At 30.4% G+C, this 15,007-nt stretch overlaps 2 protein-coding genes across 2 annotated transcripts; both read left to right on the forward strand.

The window, feature by feature from the left end:
* Window positions 1–2,251: 2,251 nt before the first annotated feature.
* On the forward strand, window positions 2,252–4,289 carry LOC145121014 (E3 ubiquitin-protein ligase RSL1-like). The gene is made up of 3 exons (XM_079056801.1): window positions 2,252–3,042; window positions 3,146–3,885; window positions 3,972–4,289. The coding sequence occupies exons 1-3, from the start codon at window positions 2,311–2,313 to the stop codon at window positions 4,093–4,095; spliced, it is 1,596 nt and encodes a 531-aa protein (XP_078912927.1). The 5' UTR covers window positions 2,252–2,310; the 3' UTR covers window positions 4,096–4,289.
* A 3,234-nt stretch (window positions 4,290–7,523) lies between these two features.
* Window positions 7,524–9,460, forward strand: LOC145120558 (E3 ubiquitin-protein ligase RSL1-like). The gene is made up of 3 exons (XM_079056364.1): window positions 7,524–8,360; window positions 8,459–9,216; window positions 9,294–9,460. The coding sequence occupies exons 1-3, from the start codon at window positions 7,647–7,649 to the stop codon at window positions 9,394–9,396; spliced, it is 1,575 nt and encodes a 524-aa protein (XP_078912490.1). The 5' UTR covers window positions 7,524–7,646; the 3' UTR covers window positions 9,397–9,460.
* The last annotated feature ends 5,547 nt before the right edge of the window (window positions 9,461–15,007 follow it).

Genomic DNA, 15,007 nt, shown 5'->3' on the forward strand with positions numbered 1-15,007 from the left:
AGTTTGAATAGACACAAAATCAATATAGGTTGTGTACTATAAAATCATTTGTAATATAATTTCTTTGAATTTCTTTTTAGAGTTTTTGTACTATATATCATTTATAATATAATTTTGTAATTTGCAACTAATTGAAATTAATAGTTATATGTACTATGGTTAAAATTAACGTCATTGTGTATTGTAGCACATCAATGAATGGTCATTCTCGTGATGATTGTGTATATATTATAGCACATGAATGGGTGGTCATTTTCGTGATGATCTTTATCATAATAGCTTCTAATCTTTTTTTTTTTAAAGTAATTTAGATATTTATAAGTGTTACCAAATATACTTTGAAGTTTGAACACTTCCGACCTCTTTGACTTGTCTCTTTTTTGCTTTTTTTTATTTTAGTAATTTGATTAATGTTTCTTTTTTGTAGTTCTTTTCGTTTTATTTGATTTGTCAAATAAAACATGATCCAAATTGAATAATTTGCAATTAGGTGAAGTACGGTTACATTCTAATGTCAAATAAAACATGATCCAAGTTGAATAATTTGCAATTAGGTGAAGTAAGGTTACTGTTCTAATGAAGACAATCAAGGTATATAGAATTTATTGATCGACACAATCATTGTGTGTATCATTGTATTGTGTGTATCATTGTGGAGGGCCAGAAGTACATTCCTACAAACAAAGTGTAGCGGTAAAGGCAACCGTTTTACCCTTTTGATATCCGAATTAGATCATAAATTAATTATTGTATAATCTTATAACATAAATTTGAGGATGTTAGAATTATTTTTAAAATATAACTATATAATTAAATTAACACGAAATATATATATATATATATATATATATATATATATATATATATACTTAAACTTGGAACAACTGAGATAAACTAGAAATGTATAAACATCATTTTTGAATCGCTAAAAATGACACATGAAACTCCAACACCATTTGTTATTAATGAATAATATAACATCAAATTTGGTGTTATATTGCTCGTCACACCAAATTTGGTGTTGAAATCCATGTTGGATTTAATGAGTTTTGTATCAAAATTGGTGTTTTGGGATACCCTAAGGAAGGTCATAGTTACTATTTGAATGAACCGAGAAGCAATTTTAGAATAAATTTGAACCAAAAACTAGTTTTAGAAATACAAATATTGGACTATCATGATGAATCATTCTTTATGTTTTCTAGTAACATCTAACACCCTGGGTCTATTTAGAAATATCATTTTACTTTAAAAGAAAATATTGTCTTTAAAATGGAAGCAAAAACTTACAAATAAATTAAACATTTGTGAAACTCCAAAAAGGCTTATCAATAACAAGAGATATACAATTAATAACCAAACCATAATAACATAATAATGTATAATAAATTTATAGGGTAAAATAACAAAAGCCGAAATATATTTCTCGTTATGCTATGTCTTTAACCGGAAGCAATTAGAATCCTTGTTATTTAAGACACACATCAAAATAATGTGTTATGTTGGAAAACCTAGTGATACTCATAATAGTTATGATCCTATAACATCATATAGCTAAGTACAAATAACAAATAAGTAAATGATTTGTGAATAAGTCAATAAATACTTCAATTTAAAACTTAGTGTTTAATGCTTAATTTTTTTATCACTAAATTACTTTAAAATGCTTACTTTTATCCCTTAATTTTAACTTTTAAATCACTCTTAAGCTTAAAATGATTAAATTTTTTAATTTTTGTGTTAAAGCCTTGGAATGTCGACTTTGATGTTTCTAATTGTGTTTCATTGAATCTGAACCAAATATGTGTTTTATTGCTCGATTCATGTGTTGATGACATCAGATGTTGAATTTGTGAGCAAAAAGCATTAGCTATCGGCAGTTATGTAACGACAACCAAAAGAAAGTGTCAACAAGGAGCAAAGCAAAGAGAAGATCATGAACATATATACTACTAATGCACACGAGGAACAAGTTCTATTTTCAATGATTTCAGATGATCAAATGCCAAAATGGCAATATAGTTTGACAGCATGGATTTAAGACTCTTTTTTTTTTTTTTTGCATAGCTAATTAGGAAATGAGAAAAATACATTTCTCTTAATTACAACTTGGAACAAATACCCCAATTGGCGCTTAATTACCTATAACAAACTCTTGTCTAACATATGAGAAAAATACATAATTGGAAAAGTATAAGGATCATTTATGTAATTTTGTTTAAAGAATATGATAGTATAGTAGTGTGTACAAAAAGCAAAAGTAGATAATACAAACCTGTCGTTCCGTTTGCAAAAAGTTCCGGACTCCTGATGGCGACAGCCGTTTCCCGGAAGAGAAATTTGGACGTCGAAGACGATGAACTTCTCATTCTGTTCTCCGAGCAACGCCGCGACCTCACGGACGCCATCGCGGCCGATTCCGACCTTGATTTCGCCTTCCAACTGCAAATGGAAGAGGCGATAAAAGTCTCTTCAATCTCTCAACCCTCTTCGTCGTCGTCTTCCTCACACCAGCCATTCCTCCTCCTAAACGAAGTCACAGAATCCCCTTCCGGCATCTCTCATCTCATCGCTGAAGAAATCGACAAGTTCGAGCGCGAACGCAGTGATCGGGAGTTGGTCGAAGCGGAAACGAGGAACATGCAGGAGAATCTCAACCGTCTGATACACGATCAGATCTTCGCTCGCCAGATTAAAGGAGTTCCAGATGATGAGTGGAGAAGAACCGGAGATTACATTCAGAAACCGTACGGATTGTCGCCGTCGTCAAATGAGGAGGCTTTTAGGATCTATTTCAAGGGTTTGGTGAGGGATGAAACGGTTATGAATTTCAAAATGCGGTTTGCTGGAATTGGAATCGCAATTTGTGATACAAGCGATTGTTGTGTATTTGAGTTGCGGAAACCCTATTTGCTCGGTGGAAACGAAGGTGAAGGTAATCTGATAGAGCTTAAAGCTTTGATTGAAGCGCTGAATACTGCTGTTACTCTTGGGTTAAAACGAGTTAATGTTTTCTGCGACAGCAATTCGGTTTATCAATGTGTAAGTCTGAATTTCACTGCTTATAATCTGAATTGTTGAACTATGTATCATCTTGTCTTGTCTCAATCACACTGCTTATGCTTTCTGCTATTTGGCAATGAAGCTCACTGGTAAAGGGCGTTCATCAGACAACAGGATTGCGTTATTGATTAATCAGCTGAACCTCATTCAGAGAAAATTTGTTTCCTGCAGTCCATTCCTTGTGACTCAAAACAATGTAAAGTTTGCTTTTCAATTTGCAAAAGATGCAATACTTTCTCAGGCCAAGAAATCTGCAGAAAACACTTCTGGGAAGACATTACTGGAACAATGTACAATCTGTTTCGAACAGACCTACATCGCCCAAATGTTTCCTATCAACAAATGTCTACACAAATACTGTTTTTCCTGTATGAGAAAGCATGTAGAAGCAAAGTTACACCAAGGGAAGCTACCCGAATGTCCACATGAAGGCTGCAAATCTGAGCTTCAACTCGAGAGTTGCAAGAAGTTCTTGGAACCAAAACTATATGATATGATGAGCTCAATGATAAAAGAAGCTTCCATTCCTCCATCAGAGAAAGTTTATTGCCCATTTTCTTGTTGCTCTGCTTTAATGTCAAAAAGTGAGATCAAAGAACATGGTGTTAGAGAAACTGGAAAGAGAAAATGCATCAAATGTCATCGTCTTTTCTGTATCAATTGCAATGTTCCTTGGCATGAGAAAGTCACCTGCTCTGACTACAGTCAACCTTCTGATGAGGCAAAACTGAAGTCGCTTGCAAAAAGGAAGCATTGGCGTCAGTGTATCAAGTGCAAGAATATGGTTGAACTCACAACAGGGTGCTACCATATCTATTGCAGGTATTGTATTATCTTCTTATACAAAACATATGAAGATATATATATTTAGTTGTATGTCGTTGAATTAAAATGTGTGATTATTGTAGATGTGGACATGAGTTTTGCTACACGTGTGGAGCTGAGTGGATTAACAAGAAACCCACGTGCAAATGTCCATTATGGGATGAGTGCAACATTATATATGCCAATAGACAGAGGCAACGTCGATAATAATGGATCCACTAATCTAAGTATCCAACTCACTTTTTTTTTTATTTGTTTGGTGTTTCGTTTCCACAAGGATTTACAGGTTGTCGATGTTGATATTGTGTTTCCTTTTTGTGTGTTTGCTTTTAAGGAACGTTTTTTTAGGTTAACCTAGTAAGTATGAGAAGTAATTGGAATAAGTTATTGTCGTTTTTTTAGGTTTGGAAGTATTTTTAGTTGATAAGCATAGTTTCCCCATCCCTACACCAATAGTGAACTATGCAAATGGTTATCAAAACATGTTTTTTTCTTACACTCATCTTCTTCTTGTGCAATATTTGTTTAGTGTAATGTAATGACTCTCAATCCATGCATAGTTCACTATTGAACCCTAACTTGGAATTCCTACCATAATTATTCTTACTAATCAATGAATTTTTCTGACAAAGTTTACTTAGAAATGAGTCGTTGTTTGTCTTGTTCATACAAGTTGTTTCATCATGCACTTCAACATCAGGGAGAGGAAAAAAAACCTCATGTTTTCATAATAATCACCCACAACACCATATTGGTGGTCATTTGGAGTTGCAAAAATATTAGTTTGGTTTCTTTTTCAACAAAACCATTCTTCTAAATATGTCCTAAAGTGGGCCATATACATAGAAATGTTACATTCCTCACTACTATTACATAATCGCGATAAAGTCGGTATAATCATGTTCATTTTTAATTAATCTTAAACCTGTTCTCAAACAAATATTAGGCATATAATAATAAAGCTTTAAACAACTTTCTTGTTTAGCCTTTCAAGAAAAGTTAAACATTCATTGAAATCCAAACCATCAAAGTCTACATCTTTTGGAAGATGGATTTTTGTCTTCAGTATATGCAAAAGGGTATCGAATAAATACTCATTGGTAGTGATGTTCTACTTGTAGGTACAAGAGCATCAAAATTATACCTAGAATTTGTTGTTCTCGTCCGTAGTTTCAAGCACGTATTGAATGGTTTGAGAGGATTTTTTTTTTTTTTTTTTTGTTGAGCAGTTCAATTGTGATGTTAATTAATAAGGTTTTGACTTACAAACATGGCAAAAACAAGCCAACTAGGAGACCATGTATGAAGGGTGACCGATTCACCCCTTTATTTTCCTCGTACCGGTGTCTTTTTTAGGGAGAATTTCGTATATGCCCTTCCTAAACACCTAAATATCGTATTTGCCCGGCCTAAACTACAAATATCGTATTTGCCCTTCCTAATGTTTTTTAATATCATATGTACCCAAATCAATTATTTTGGTAATTTTTTTTATTTATAATTGTTTTTCACAATATTAAATCATTATAATTAAAATACAATTTGGATGGACAATATTACCCTTGCTACTTGGTAACAGATCACGTTTTCCCCCATCTATCACAAAATCACGATCGACGATCGAGCCCTGCCTGATACTTCCGATCATCGACCATTCTCTGCAACTCCAATCATTTCTCCAACTGATGCTTCAATTTCGTCACGAATGTATAGAAGAGCACCTGATATAACTCCTGAAACAGAAATTTTAGATGAGTTTGAAAGTTGCCCAAAAGTATTTTTTGATAAAAATGGTTCATTTTTTTAATATTAGCTTTTGTAATTGTATTTTACCAGGATAATCTTGACCCATTACCTAACCTGGCTCAGTTATTACATACCCTCTAAGGTTAGAAAGTAGAAACTGACCTAAACAAAAGACCTCAAAGGCCTGTGTATCCAAAATGGTTCAATTAATCAATTTATCAAGATCTTTCAGGTACCAAACAAATGCACCCAATTGGCTGATTTCGAGCTGGAGAAAGGGGAAATATTAATCTGTTCCTTGGAATTTGATAGTCAAAGATGACAGAATTTTTGTAAAGTAACTAAGCTAGACTGCTCGTATGAACAAATCAAACAACAACAGAATCGAAATTGAGGAAAGGGAATGGATTAGCATTTTATTTACCTGATGCGTGTGTTTGGGCAACAACAACGGAAGCACTGATTGAAAGCAGCGACTTATTTGAAGCAGATATTGGACGCAATGATATGCGTGTGTGTTTGTGCTACAACTGGGGAAGCAGTCGATTGGACTAGCGAGTGATTGTAAGCAGAGAATGACCGCAAAGATCGGAAGTATCAGGGAGGGAAGGGTCGATCAGGCTCGATCGCGATAAGGTGTTGATTTGGGGAAACTGTGATCTGTTACCAAGTAGCAAGGGTAATATTGTCCATCCAAATTGTATTTTAATTATAATGATTTAATATTGTGAAAAACAATTATAAATAAAAAAAATTACCAAAATAATTGATTTGGGTACATATGATATTAAAAAACATTAGGAAGGGCAAATACGATATTTGTAGTTTAGGCCGGGCAAATACGATATTTAGGTGTTTAGGAATGGCATATACGAAATTCTCCCTTTTTTTTAAAACGTAAATACCAAATTTAAGCACCTATACTACAAAACATACACTTTTTGTGAAAAAATGACATTAACCCTATAATTTAGGATCATAGCATTTTCAACAAAATCAATTTTTCGTCTCGTAACATAATTTGGACAATAACATTCTTTAAATCATGGAATTTTGACTCAAGATCATATATCATAACATTTTTAAACCATAATAAATTAAAGACCATAAATACGTTGAGTCGTAATATATTTTTATAATAAATAGTTTAAATCATCTTATTTATATTATATCATTTTTAACAATATTTATTTAAAAACTTTTAAAATAAAATATGATATAATTTTTTTTTTTTGGAAATGTTTTTTAGAAAAAATCATAATATAAGATATATATATATATATATATATATATATATATATATATATATATATATATATATATAATTAATTAATTCTTATTTTGAAGAACTAAAATTATTTCTTATTTATGATTAAATGAACTTTTCTAAACGATTAAGTTGATATTTTTTTCACGTCTAATTACCATTCTCTAAAATAAAAAATAATCAAAATTAAAATCAATTCTCACTAAACAATTAAATGTAAATTCAAACACCCATCAATATCCAGTTAATTTACATTCAAATGGTAAGTGCATAAACATGTAAACTAGTCAAGTAGATTTTTAGTGGTTTTTTAGATGAGAAGCTTATTTGTACATAACATTGATACATAATAATTGATGCTTTATAAAAGTATACAATAAAATATATACTTCATTCAATGATTTGTACAACTACCTATATATCTGTGTATTATATTTTATATATATGAATCAATTTCTAAATAATAAAATCATTTTCAATTAATATTATTTATAAAATATAAATACATTCGGACCACTCGTCCTTTTTATTTTTAACACAACTTTGACCTGGTCTTCGTGAGTCGTGACCCAACCCACGACCGGTCCGTTTGCATTGGGCCGGAAATCCACGGTAAAAAAAATGTATAGAAGAAGGGAAAAGTAACCGTACAATGGCGGCGGTGATTTTTTAGGAGCAGAGATATTTCATTATCATCTCTTTGAAACTCTCGTTTTGGAGCCAATACGATAACCCACACCACAGCATGGAGGACGTCGACGACGACACTGAACTTCTGATCCTCCTATCCGAGCAACGCCGTGAACTCACGGCCGCTATTGCCGCCGATTTCGACCTTGATTTCGCCTTCCAGCTGCAAATGCAAGAGGCGATCAAAGTCTCTTCGGCCTCTCAACCTTCTTCCTCCTCCTCCTCGTCTTCTTCTCACCAACCTTTGCTCCTCCTAAGCGAAGTCACAGATTCCCCTGCCGGCATCGCTCATCTCATCGCGGAAGAAATCGACAAGTTTGAGCTCGAACGCAACGACCGGGAGTTAGTCGAAGCGGAAACGAGAAACATGAAGGAGAATCTCAACCGTCTGATACACGATCAGGTCTTCGCTCGCCAGATACTTGACGTTCCTGAGGCTGAGTGGATAAGAACTGGAGATTACATTGAGAAACCCTACGGATTGTTGCCTTCGTCGAATGAGGAGGTTTTTAGGATATATGTCAAGGGTTTGGTGAGTGATGAGACGGTTATGAATGTGAAAATGCCGTTTGCTGGGATTGGAGTCGCGATTTGTGATACAAGCGATTGTTGTGTATTTGAGTTGCGGAAACCCTATTTGCTTGGTGGAAACGAAGGTGACGGTGATCTGGTAGAGCTTAAAGCTTTGATTGAAGCGCTGAATGCTGCTGTTACACTTGGGATAAAACGAGTTCATATCTTCTGCGATAGCAATTCTGTTTATCGACATGTAAGTGTCTATGTTTTCCACAATAACACTGCTTGTGTAAATTATTAAACTGTTTTCCTTGACTTACTATGGAATTGATGTTATGTTTGGCAATACAGCTCACTGGTAAAGGACACACAACAAACAACAAGATTGTGACATTGATTGATGAGCTGAACCTTATTCAGAGAAAATTTGCTCACTGCAGCCCATTCCTTGTGACTCAAAACAATGTAAAGTTTGCTTGTCAACTTGCAAGAGATGCAATAGTTTCTCAGGCCAACAAATTTGTAGAAAACAATTCTGGGAAGACATTACTGGAAGAATGTACAATCTGTTTCGAATCCACCTACATCGCTCAGATATTTTCTATCAACAAGTGTGAGCACAGATACTGTTTTTCCTGTATGAGAAAGCATGTAGAAGCAAAGTTGCATCAAGGGAAGCTACCCGAATGTCCACATGAAAGCTGCAAATCTGAGCTTGAAATCGAGAGTTGCAAGAAGTTCTTGGAACCGAAACTATATGATATAATGAGCTCAGTGATAAAAGAAGCTTCTATTCCTCCATCAGAGAAAGTGTATTGCCCAATTTCTAGTTGCTCTGCTTTAATGTCTAAAACAGAGGTCCAAGAACTTGCTGCTAATTTCTCACGTGTTGCCCTAGAAGCTGGAATGAGAAGATGTGGGAAATGTCTTCGCCTCTTTTGTATCAATTGCAATGCACCTTGGCATTATAACATTAATTGCTCTAACTACAAGCAACCTGAAAATGAGGCAAAACTCAAGTCACTTGCTACAAGGAAACGTTGGCGTCAGTGTGTCAAGTGCAGGAATTTGGTTGAATTGGCAGCAGGTTGCTATCACATTTATTGCAGGTATCATTTTCTATATAACTGGAATTACCTTACCTACTTTAAATTATCATAATTAATTTGGAAGAATGGAATTGCAGATGTGGATATGAGTTTTGCTATACGTGTGGAGCTGAATGGATTCAGAAGAAAGCAACTTGCAGATGTCCAATTTGGGATGAGGGGAACATCATATATCGATGATGTGATGGATCAGGTTTTTTCTTCTTAATCATCTTTTTGGTGCTTCTGAAAGGATTTAACTGTTGCAGATGTCAATACTCAATATATATATATATATATATATATATATATATATATATATATATATATATATATATATATAGGTGGTTTGTTTAGAGTAAGATGTAGATCCCACAACTTTTATGGAAAAATGTTTTGCCATTTTTTTGGGTTTTGACATATTGGTTACTTTTAAGACCATGTCCAAACCATATCACCGATGTTTTGAACTAAAAATGGTGCAAAAGGCTATTTGTCTACGTATTTAATATGTTTTTATACTAAAAAGAATATATTCCAAGTATGTTCTATTGTCTTTTTACAATTTGTGTTAAATCCTTTTGTTGTAATAACTTTGGAAATTATATTATTAAATGACTATGTCCAAACAAGTAAATCATATATTAATAATTCGAATTACTTGTGACGTTCTTAAAACAAACATTTTATTAAATAATAGAATTTCATGCATAACACATTAAAATAAATGTTATCCATTCATTTATAGAAATTTATACGTATTTTTGAAAGAAAACATCACACATACATGTTAGGAAATATGGAATTCTTCAGAAAACTCCATAAACTTGGGCCTTACTTACCAAAAGTCTTGACTTTAATTTTTAAAACTGAAAAAGACAAAAATGTAGAATCTTTACAATATTATTAAATAAAAACACCACAAAGACCATTTAGATGATTTGCTTAAAGAAATACAAAAAACATACTCCCTCCGTCCCAATATTATTGTCCACCTTACTATTTTAGTTTGTCCCAAAATTATTGTCCACTACCAAAAGTAGATATACACTTTTATCATATTACCCCTAACATTTAATAAAGTAAACTTGAATAATTACAAACGCACATTTCCCATTGGTTTTAAAAAAGGGCAAGAGGGTCATTTTACTCAAAAAGACAAAACTAATGATTGTTTTTCTTAATCTATGTGTTTTTTGTCTGTGGACAATAATTTTGGGACGAAGGGAGTACTTTTTTGTATATGCATAGCTCAATTTGCATATGCATATAAGTATATATTCAAAAGTCTAATATTATATTTTTTTTGTTTGATCATCGTTATTTTTTCATTCTAAAGTCTAATATGTAAAGTGAATTAGATATATTCTATACTCACAGAATGTTTGGGATTGTTTATTTGAAGTGCTTATTGATTTATGGTGGTTGTTTTAAGTCTTTGGATATGAAAATTTTATAAGCATTTATTGTAAAAGAGCACAACCACATTGACCATGTATACTTTTTATAAGCTTCATCCATAAAGAATCATTAGTCGTGTGAAATATCCATCGCCATTCTTCTAAAAGAGCATAATTAAACGCTTACTTTCGACACCTTTCTCCTTCGATCTCATGACATGGTCTCATTTTACCCAACTAAATTTCTTGTCAATTTCTCCATCTCTATTTGACCCAACACACGTATTTGTTAAATCAACTTTTTTCTACAAACAATCAATTAACACATTTTGTAGACTTAGGTGACTATTGTCGTTTTTTCTTTTGATATGTTTATATTGAACAAAAAATTGATGAAATCGGGTATATTCATTCATCATTGTTTGGACAATATTTAATTATCTTGGAGGATTTGGGTCTGGTTTTTCTAATTATTAGATTAATATTAATATAATATTAGAACTATTATAACACTATTTTTTGCATAAAAATATAGTAGGGTAGGAGATGTTTTACATTATTTTTATATGAAAATATAGTATTAACACCGAAAATGTAGTTGGGTTGGAGATACTCAGGGTGTTCATAACCGGATATCCGAAAATTCGGATATCCGAATTTCGGATAGTTGGTTTTTGGTATCCGATTCCGTATCCGAAATTTCGGATATCCGAAGTTTCGGATATCCGAAATTTCGGATACGGATTCGGATACCAAAAACCAACTATCCGAAAATTTGAAATTTTGTTCAAATTTGAAAGGTTTAATATTAGAAAGACATATTTTTAAATAAGAAAGGCATATGAAGTAATATATTTATTTAATTAAGGGTATTATGAATATGTTTTAGTTACTAACATTCATATTATAATGCATATGTGATTAAAATAACAAATAATGTATAAACTAAAATCAAAATTTTCGGATATCGGATATTCGAATTATCCGAAAAATCTGAAAAACACTATCCAATTCCGATTCCGAAAAATCGGATATCCGAAAATTCGGATATCCGATTTTTCGGATAATTCGGATTCGGAATTCCGGAATTTCGGATACAGATATTTTTGAACACCCCTAGGAGATAGGGTAAGCAAAAACTAACTATGAACCGTAAAAATTGAGAAAAAAACGAAACCGAACAAATAAAAGATGGTGTGATTTTTTATTTTACAAAAACCGAGTATTTGTGGTACAATTTGATTTTGTATTATATATCGACCACACCATTCGTAAAAACCACATACCAAAAACGGCACTATATAATTTTTTAAATATATAAAAAAATCTATATTACCTATTTAATATTTATAAAAAATATTGCTTTTTGTGCTTTATTAATTATTTTTAACTAAAATGAAGATAAAAAGCAATATTTCATTTTCAACTTTAAGTCCGCAACATAAGCAAAGGTTTATAAATAACAATAAATCTGTAGAAAGAAAACCTTCTATGGCATTGCCATTTGCTCTGAGTTTTAAGAGGAACAACTTTATTAATGGAATGTGGGCAATATAAAAATGGCTTGGTTATAGTTAATGACTTGCCTCAATCCCCCTCACAAATGAAAATATTTTTGTTATTTGTCATCTTCTTCATTTTAACACATGTTATTTTTTAAGAATTTTAAAATTGTTATTTTTCATTTGTCATTTTTTGGGGATTTTAATTTTCTTAAAATAAATTTCCAAAAAAATCTAATGGGTTTATATATATGTAAGGTTATCATTCTATTAATTTGATAATAAATTTTCATAAATGCTCCAAACGATTTGATTTCTTTCATAAATGTTCCAAAAGATTACATTTTGTTATGGAAAAACATTATTTTATAAATTATTTAATGTTTATATATATATTCATATTAAATTTTTATTTTTAATAAACTCGTGTAATACACGAGTATCACACCTAGGCCTCTCTAATAAATAAAAGTTTTTTTTTTGCACATGTCAAACTCTCATTCAATTTGTCAAATGTCATTTTGTGGTTATTTTGAATTAATTTTTTTTCCACATGTTATTTCATGGGTTTTTTTTTAATAAATTGAACATAATACTTTAATGTAATAATACAATAAATGTAATAATAAGTGAATATCAATTTCATTAATTGATTTATCTTATTATTCAACATTTCCAAATTAAAGTTCATTAGTTTATTTTGTTTATTTATTTAAATTAAAAAGATAAAAAAAATCAATTTTAATAATTCATTATTTTTTTATAAATCTAAAGTTCTTAAATATTTAGACCTTTATATTTAATTTTTTTTAATTAACTCACATAATACATGGGTCTTATACCTAGTTTTTAAAATTTAAAGAATACATTTAAACAACCCATTTTTAAATCTTCAAGCTTCTAGAAGTTATTATAAAATACATTTATAATAACAATCTATTTTGGTCATTATTTTGAGATATTCACAAAATTTATTGAAATTTTGGTTTCAAACTAATATATATATATATATATATATATATATATATATATATATATATATATATATATATATATATATATATATATATAGAGGGTGAGGTTCAACAGAGAACCATAATTAACCAAGGAACCAATCTTTTTTTCAACTTTTAGAACTTATTTTTTATCAAAAAAAACTAAAAATACAGAAATTCATAACTTTTTATCCTTTTTCCAATGATATCAAATTCGATTTTTTTTTACGTCAAATTCACAATGTGAATCTTTGAAAATTCACAATGTGAATCCGGATTCACACGGTGAATCCGAAAAATATTTTTCAAATTCACAATGTTAATATATGAATTTAGATATTTTTAGATTTTTTTTTCGATAAAGAATAAGCTCTAGAAATTGAAAAAAAAGATTTGGTTCCTTGAAGAACCAATAATTATGGTTCTCTATTGAACTTTTCCCTATATATATATATATATATATATATATATATATATATATATATATATATATATATATATATATATATATATATATATATATATATATATATATATATATATATATATATATATATAACCTAATAAATGAAAATCAATTTTGTCAAATGTCATGTTTTCATTGAATTTGATACAGGTCATTTTCTAAGAGTTTTTGAATTATTTTTTTCCACTTGTCATTTTCTTGTATTTTTCATTTTCTTAAATTTAAAATCCACATTTTAATGAGATTTATATATGGAAAGTAGATCATTCTATTAAATTTCATAATAAATGTTCTACAACCTTTCAAATATCTTACATTATATATTAAATTATTTACTTTATTTATTATATTCTTTGTATTTATGTAAAATTATTACTTTAAAAAATATGTAATGCTTATAATTTTATACTAAACTTTTTTTTATAAACCCGTATAATACACGGGTTTCACATCTAGTGTGTATATATATATATATATATATATATATATATATATATATATATATATATATATATATATATATATATATATATATATATATATATATATAACAAATTATTATTTTAAATCGTCTTAAATATGTTTTGTTCATCACTAGCAACTTAACCACTAACTCCCACAAAGATGTTTTACATTTATGTTCGACTTATTATAATTTCAAAGAAATATGCCTATAGTCTATTGGTTTTGTAATTTCTAAATGGCGCCAATGTAAAAACAGCATAATACCTTTTATAAAGTGAATCAAAACACATAGAAAGCATTCCGCAAGTAACATCGCAAACTGCACCAAACACAAAAACCAAACTATACGTTTTTAACAAACTAAAAATTGATCTATGCGGTTTTTGTGGGATTTTAGTCAAAAACCCCCACCACGCCACCTTTAATTGGAGATACCTAAGAGCTAAATGAAAAGCGAGAAAAAAAAAATTAAACGTTTTAATACAATTATGTAATCCATCTAATATTTATTTATTAACTAATTGATATAATGCTATGAGAAATGTACATAAAATGACGAAAAAATTACAATATTATATTTAAATGTTTCGGGTATGTTTCTATAGGCGTGTATGGCACAAAACGTTTGAGAGTTTTTAGTTTCTATTGTTTGACAAAATGTTCCGTTTTGAACAAAAAACCATGTTTTGCACTACATTTAATTTAAACAAAACGTTTCAAATCTAAAAGTTATATCCGGTGGCGTTTAAAAAAACACTATCAACTACCATCTACCCGTTAGTTTTGCCGAATACACCTCATATCTATTATAATAGAGTTATTGTTTGTTCAACATAAATATTTTTATCTTAAATTATATTCACTAGAAACTTTCATATTTTTCAATTTTATCATTTGAATACTGACAACTCAAAACGTTTTCTAACTAATGGGTACTTAATTGGTTCATCAAAATAGGATGTTAATTCTAATAGAGACACTCGT

The sequence above is a fragment of the Lactuca virosa genome, chromosome 6 (genome assembly GCF_052849685.1).
Source record: "Lactuca virosa cultivar CGN04683 chromosome 6, Lactuca_virosa_CGN04683_v6, whole genome shotgun sequence".
In the NCBI taxonomy this organism is placed as follows: Eukaryota; Viridiplantae; Streptophyta; class Magnoliopsida; order Asterales; family Asteraceae; genus Lactuca; species Lactuca virosa.

Coding starts and splice junctions, on each gene's coding strand:
- LOC145121014 (XM_079056801.1), top strand. CDS start 2,311: ATGGCGACAGCCGTTTCCCGGAAGAGAAATTTGGACGTCGAAGACGAT. Junction 3,043..3,145: donor GCAATTCGGTTTATCAATGT/GTAAGTCTGAAT, acceptor TTGGCAATGAAG/CTCACTGGTAAAGGGCGTTC. Junction 3,886..3,971: donor TGCTACCATATCTATTGCAG/GTATTGTATTAT, acceptor TGATTATTGTAG/ATGTGGACATGAGTTTTGCT.
- LOC145120558 (XM_079056364.1), top strand. CDS start 7,647: ATGGAGGACGTCGACGACGACACTGAACTTCTGATCCTCCTATCCGAG. Junction 8,361..8,458: donor GCAATTCTGTTTATCGACAT/GTAAGTGTCTAT, acceptor TTGGCAATACAG/CTCACTGGTAAAGGACACAC. Junction 9,217..9,293: donor TGCTATCACATTTATTGCAG/GTATCATTTTCT, acceptor ATGGAATTGCAG/ATGTGGATATGAGTTTTGCT.